This window comes from Vigna unguiculata, chromosome 4 (assembly GCF_037176805.1).
Source record: "Vigna unguiculata cultivar grain cowpea cultivar isolate G323 ecotype 2 chromosome 4, ASM3717680v1, whole genome shotgun sequence".
Lineage (NCBI taxonomy): Eukaryota > Viridiplantae > Streptophyta > Magnoliopsida > Fabales > Fabaceae > Vigna > Vigna unguiculata.
In genome coordinates this window covers 4,289,980-4,296,650 of record NC_140795.1, presented here as the reverse complement: position 1 = coordinate 4,296,650, position 6,671 = coordinate 4,289,980, and the positions used below count along the sequence as shown (strand labels likewise).

General features: G+C 35.1%; 1 protein-coding gene across 2 annotated transcripts; it reads left to right on the top strand.

The window, feature by feature from the left end:
• The first annotated feature begins 796 nt into the window (after positions 1-796).
• Positions 797-6,045, top strand: LOC114182041 (uncharacterized). 2 transcript variants are annotated; one of them, XM_085672272.1, is made up of 7 exons: positions 797-822; positions 1,003-1,119; positions 1,231-1,274; positions 1,878-4,787; positions 4,987-5,091; positions 5,229-5,403; positions 5,472-6,045. In XM_085672272.1, exons 2-7 carry the CDS (start codon positions 1,012-1,014, stop codon positions 5,673-5,675), a joined length of 3,546 nt encoding a protein of 1,181 aa, XP_085528398.1. In that variant the 5' UTR covers positions 797-822; positions 1,003-1,011; the 3' UTR covers positions 5,676-6,045. The 2 variants fall into 2 exon arrangements, with proteins under 2 accessions (XP_085528398.1, XP_027924585.2); XM_028068784.2 differs by lacking the exons at positions 797-822; positions 1,231-1,274 and having other exon boundaries at positions 5,472-6,044.
• The last annotated feature ends 626 nt before the right edge of the window (positions 6,046-6,671 follow it).

Genomic DNA, 6,671 nt, shown 5'->3' with positions numbered 1-6,671 from the left:
ATATAATATATCATCATATGAGTCAACAACAACGTTGTCTATAAGAATATAATCTAAGGTCAATTTGAATCGCTTTAAGGAATCTAATTTTGGAAAATGTTTGACTAATTTGGGTGTTGTTGTGCGTATCTATAATCTGAAACTTTGGCCTAAATATGAGGGCGAGTTTGATGGCAAAGGATGCGGTAGTCTTTGTTTTTGATATTTTAGGTAGGGGATTTGTGGTTCAGTAAAATTTTACTTGTAGATTTTGTGTGGATGGTTCAAATAAGCCATGCTTTCAAGCTTTGATTTTCTTTGTTTTTTGTTTGTTCCTCTTGGTTTTCTTATTTATGCAGTTTTGAGTTATTGAGATTGGCTTTGTATAGGCTTTAGTGAGGTTTTGGTTAAATTAGAAAAGGGTAATCTTTGTTTTGACTGGTAGATAAAACTCAACTCCCTTTGGGTTAATTTAATCGTTTCCTGGTTTTAATTTGGAGAAACCCAAGTTGAGGTTTCTCCTTTCCTGCACATATCTATTGTGTGTGTGGAATTGCATTCTTTGTTCATTTTTTTTTTTTTTTTAATTTTGAATAGTTCTCTGTAGACGTCAACTTCATTTGTTCATGAAAACCAGGAAAAGTGGAGGAGTTTCAAGTTTGCATGCATGTCCTATAGAATATCTATCACCAGCTAGAGGGAACAAAGCCTTCGTTGTCTTTTGTGTTTAATTGAATGTGCTTGCAGAGATTGGATCAGCTACAAGTTCAATTTCTTGGGTTTTGATGCCGTCTGTTATTATGTTAGAATCAAGAAGGTGCATTCAAATATTGCGAAAACAAGGTTAGCAATTCAAATATTGCCATTTTTTGTCTCTGTTTCTTTCGCTATTACAAGTTCATAATGCAAAAAGTAGAAATATATAAGCATCAATTATCTAGAGTTATACCTTTTTGAAAATTGCAATTTCTTTCTTCTCATTGTTTCCCTTTTATTTTTGGCCTGTGATTCTAATATGCACAGGCGAGGAAGATGCATTGTGCCCCTCAAGAGATAGGTAATGATAGTCCAAAAGTTTCAGAAGCAAGAAAGGATTCCGTATCAACAATATATCAACAACATAAATTCACATATTTAGAGGTGAAAATAAATTTCAGCCCTATTTTTCCATCATTTTTTAGTTGAGTTTGACGAGGCAGTTGATCCTTACGTCTATTTTGTTTCCTCTTTAAATGTAATCCTTTCATTCAGGGTTGTCAAGAATCTTCTCTTTCAAGGATTAACTCTTATAGTAGGTAAAATATTTTTAAGATTAAATATGTTTTTAGTCTAAATATGAACGTTAGATCGGAATTCATCTGTGTCCCAAATTTTGATATATCTTAATCTTTAAACTTTAAAAATCAATGAAAATAGTTTCTTAAATCCAGTTATGTTAAATTTTTTTGACATATCAAACACTCAGATTGGCGTTTGATCTTTTTACACTGTTGATACATCCCTGATAAAATAGTCGCTAAACTTGGACCTTAACTTGGAGTTTGTTTGCGTTCCAAATTTTGATATATTTTTTATCTAATGACATTAATTTTTTTAGGTTTGTTAAATGGTATTCCAGACTATTTGATCTGAAGCGTATCAACATTGTAAACAGCAAACGTCAACATGAGTGTTTAACATGTCAATAAATTTTAACATGATTAAAAAAAACTATTTTCATTCATTTAAAGTTTAAGAACCAAAATGTATCAAAGTTTGAATATGAACGTATTCTAATTTTACGTCTAAGTTTAGGAACTAAAAACATATTTCATCATATTTGTTATCATGTACTTTTGTGTTTCAAAGGCACTTTCTTGCGAGTGATTGATGGTTAAGTTGTTCCAATCATTGATCAGGTGTGCCATCATTTCGTTCAACTTTGAGCCTGATGGAACCTGGAGAATTGTTGCCCTACCAGGGCAGTGTCTCAGTTACATTAACTTAGCTGCTGGTGTAAATATGGATGGTGTGCAACTCCTTGTCTCTCCTCCGCTTAATAGGTTGAAGATCGATCAATGCAAGGGCCCTAGAGTGCCTCTTCCTTCCTATGCTTATTCAGCTAAACCATGTACAAAAAAAGCCTTTACTACTTCAAATGTGCATCGTCGATGTCAAAACAAGATTGCTACAAGAGCTTCTAACCTCAACGAACTCCCTAACAATTCCAGTTCTCAAAGCTCATTGGTATGCAGCCCCGGTTTGTTCCCAGATACTTCTGCAGAAGTTAATTCCTCTGATAACTACGCAAGTAATTCCAAGGAAGACGACAAGTCTTTGAAGAAAAACTCAAGAAAACGTGCCAGAAAGAAATTTAGGAGGAGTAAGAAGAAGTCAAGTGACAGTGGCTCTACCGAACGTGATGTTCTTACTGAGGAATTTGTATGTCCAAGTTTGACTTCTGAAACCTGCAGCAGCAATGTTGGGGATAAGGAGGGCGTGGCAGAGTTTTTAACTTCTGATGATAGATTGATAAAATCTGATTGTGACAGAATTGAGATGAATGAGAATATCAAAGTTATGGAAGCACCTAACAGTAGTAACTCTTATCTTGATCAGGAAGCAATGTCAAAAGATTCTGCAGATATTATTCAAAGTTCTGCAGGAGAATGTGTCACATTTGAATCCAAGAATCGGCTCAAAGGTAGGGGTTCTGAGCAAGTCATTGATAGAGAAATTAAGAACATTCAGCATGCTCAGCCATGCAGTTTTAATGATATACAAGACTCTTTAGTGCTAGATTCGGTTTCAGTTGGTTCCAGAAGTGATGGAAGTATAAACACAGATGATATAGGAAAACAGTCCAACAAGTCAAATTGCACAACCACTTCAGATTCTGGAGACGGATATTATTTTTGTCAAAACTTGACGAATGGTATTCACAATAACAGTGAACATATTGATGGGATTATGAACAGTGGTAAAAGTTGCATCAGTAATGATAAGAGAGTTAAGCAGAAGAGAGCTATGTCGAACAGTTCAGGTTTAAACAAATATGGGGGTGTTGGAATGTTGCACGGTCGAAAAGGGAAGGAAAACAGTCATTCTGTGTGGCAAAAAGTTCAGAAGAATAGTTCTGATGAATGTGGCGGTGATTTAAAGAAAGTAAACACTACATTGTCACAACTTGCTTCTACTGTGGAAAAGGATCCATCGGTTATCAAAGAATGTAATCCTGTTGGTGTGAACTGTGTATCAAAAACTGAGGATAAGAAACAAATGAAAAGTAAAATTGGTAAGAAATCTAAAGTTAAAATGGACTTGGTATCAAAAAAGGGACAGAGCAATTATTCCAGGAAGACTTTGCAATTTAACAGGTCTTTGTCAAATGATCATGGGAAGGTTGGTGCTGAACAGAATGATGTGTTGCATATCTCAACTCAGGAAATTGATCAGCATGGACTGAAGAATGACTCTGGATATAATTCTGATGTTCACTGCTTGATGGACGGGGTCAAGACCAATGGGGTTGAACATGTAACATCTGAAAAAATTCACAGTGCAGAATTTCATCTGGAAGAGTCAGATCCAAAAAATAGTGCCTGCCATACTGTTGCAAACACAAACAAGGAAAGTATAGATAGTGAGGATAGCTCATTAGTAATGCCAAGTGAGAATGTGAATCAATCAAATATGTCTGTGGAGCTGTCTCCAGATTCTTGCAATCTTGAAGGTGATGAGGTTGGTCAAACAGAGAAAGAAGTTTCTTCTGCAGACTACAATGCACAAAACCAGTACTCTGGAACCACCCTCTGGAAATGGATACCAGTTGGGAAAAAAGATACAGGGTTTGAAAAATCAGAATCTAATATTTCACCACCAGATTATTCTGATGCATCCTCTATGAACAATATTAACCGTGAAAGCAGTGTTGAACCAGAAGTGGCCTCTTCTGAAAGTAAGGATTCTTCACTAAATGCAAGCAGAACATCAAATGGCGAGATTTACAACAATGTGTCCATTGTAGGTGAGGGTGAGAACCAAAAATTGGGTGACCAGGTTGCATTTACATTGACACAGCACAGGGTCAAGCAAGAAGTTTCTAATCACATGTTTAACGAAAGCATAAAACAAGAAATGTTAGAAAAGGATTCTTACAGAATATTCCAAGCTGTGAATGATGCATGTAGGGCACAACTAGCTTGTGAAGCGGTGCATGTGGCTACAGGTGGCCCAGTTGCAGAGTTTGAAAGACTACTTCATTATGGTAGTCCTGTGATTTGTAGTTCAGTTGATTCATTCAGTTGTTCAACCTGCTCACGCAACCATGCTGGTGGTGTCTCACTGTGCAGACACGAGATTCCTAACCTGTCTTTGGGATGCCTGTGGCAGTGGTATGAGAAACATGGTAGCTATGGATTAGAGATAAGTGCTCTGGATCATGAGAATCCAAGGAGACAAGGTGGTGATGGTGATTTTCCATTCCGCGCGTATTTTGTCCCTTCTTTATCAGCAGTTCAGCTGTTTAAGAACCATGAAAATCAATGTGTAAATAGCAGTGACAAGCTTTCAGATTGTGAGGTTTCAGAGGCATGTCAAATGTTTGATACTTCAGAAAACTCATCTACTGCCACTGAACATTCAATATTTTCTGTTCTCTTTCCTCAGCCTCGTGATCAGGATGCAAGCATTGAAACACCAAAGGAGAATGCTTCTATCAGTAATGGATCTATTCCGTGTATCAACTCAATGTGCTCTGGTGATTTAGAACTTCTTTTTGAATATTTTGAATTTGAACAACCTCAACAAAGACAGCCTCTTTATGAGAAGTAAGATTTTTTCCTTTGTCATCAGACATAAGGGTTTTCAGTCTACCTATCTGTCTTATGTTTTCTGAAATAGATGATCCCTGGCATTTCGTGTGTTCCTTGACAGATTATATTATACTGACTAATTTTAATAATATCACAATAGACTTTGATCTTCTCTCTCTGTTGCATTTTTAATTTGATTTCGATCTTCTTTCAGAATACAAGAACTGGTTAGAGGAAATATGCCAATCCAATCTTCAACATATGGGGACCCAACAAAACTGGATTCAATAAAGCTGCGAGATCTTCACCCATGCTCTTGGTAAGTGATCCTCATGTCAACTATATTGAAGAAAATGTGATTGCATCTTCCATATCAGATAACCCCAAGTTTTTTTTTTCTTGACTTAATTTGAAGTGATGTTTGAAATGGTAGCACTAAGAACACCTCATTTGCAGGTTCTCAGTTGCATGGTATCCTATTTACCGCATACCAGATGGCAACTTTCGTGCATCTTTTTTGACTTACCATTCACTTGGACATTTGGTTCGTAGAAGAACAGCTTCAGATTTGCCACCATCACCTTCTTCCATAGTATCTCCAGCTGTCGGTCTTCAAAGCTACAATGTCCTGGTATGAATTATCTTCCATCTTATTCTTCCATGCATCCAAAACCAGAGCTTGATGTGTGATATGAACAGGGAGAGTGCTGGTTCAAGCTGAAGCACTCTGCAGAAGCAGCACAAATGGTGGGCTTAGACCCTTCTTTAGTCCTGAGAGAACGTTTGAAGACACTTGAGGAAACAGCATCTCTGATGGCAAGAGCTGTGGTCAACAAGGGAAACCTAACATGCACAAACAGACATCCTGATTACGAGTTTTTCTTGTCTAGGAGACGGTATTGACATCTCAGTTTTCTCCAAAAATAATCATGAGTAGTAGACCAGCTAGTTACAACTTACAAATGATTTTGGCTACATTCATCTCATAGGATATTACTTCAAATAGGATCTGAGTATTGCTGATGGTGTTGCATGAGTCTTCTGTGTCCTTGTTCCTCAACATAAGTTCGTTTGTACATACATAGGTTTGTGCAGTATCATTTTTGTCTCCTCACTTTCGATTGTGGTTCTTGTCAAAGAGTGCAAGAAACAGTTGTATCGATTATGTGAGAGATGTTTGCAGTACTCTGTATCGTTGAGTTATGCCGCAAACAATACTATGATTAAATAGAAATATAATATAGTTTAGCAGTTTTAATACTTCAATAATAAATTCTAACAATTTATGGATTTGTTATAAATTTTCTATGCTAGTATTCTATTCTAAAAGTGATAAATTGTCAAGTAATTATTAAAATAATATAAAATAATAAATTCACTTTAACTTCAAAAAAAATATTGAAATGAAACTGTCTTTAAGTTTGTCGGCTTTCTAATTTGAGTATTTTGTTATTGCTTTTAACAAGTTATATTTATATTGTGCTGCTATGTACCTAGTAAATAAATTTAATTGTAATGTATTGATAGTGTAAATTTTTCATGTATTATTATGTAATTACATTTGTTATTGATAGTAAATTTATTTATTTATGCAATAACTATGAATACTTTTCAATTGATTAATAATATTAAATGTAGCCAACAATAAGTTGCAATTATATTATAAGGGTGTGTTTGATATATGCTGAGTTTGTTTAGATTCTCTATTGGTTCTTCTTGTTGTTTCTTTGTTGTGTGATAACCACAAATTTTGAAATTTTAAAATTTATTAAAATTATCTTTAAAATATTAAAATAGTATGTTTTTAATATTTAATAGAAAATAAAAAAACTCAACAAATAAACTGAAATGATATAACTCCATTATGGAACAATATAAGAAGAATAACACAAGACAAAT

What these genes read in the sequence shown, in the direction of transcription:
- LOC114182041 (XM_085672272.1), top strand. Translation starts at nt 1,012, where the DNA reads ATGCATTGTGCCCCTCAAGAGATAGGTAATGATAGTCCAAAAGTTTCA. An exon ending in AGACAGCCTCTTTATGAGAA is followed by an intron (nt 4,788 to 4,986) that starts GTAAGATTTTTT and finishes ATCTTCTTTCAG; the next exon opens with AATACAAGAACTGGTTAGAG. An exon ending in TTCAAAGCTACAATGTCCTG is followed by an intron (nt 5,404 to 5,471) that starts GTATGAATTATC and finishes TGATATGAACAG; the next exon opens with GGAGAGTGCTGGTTCAAGCT.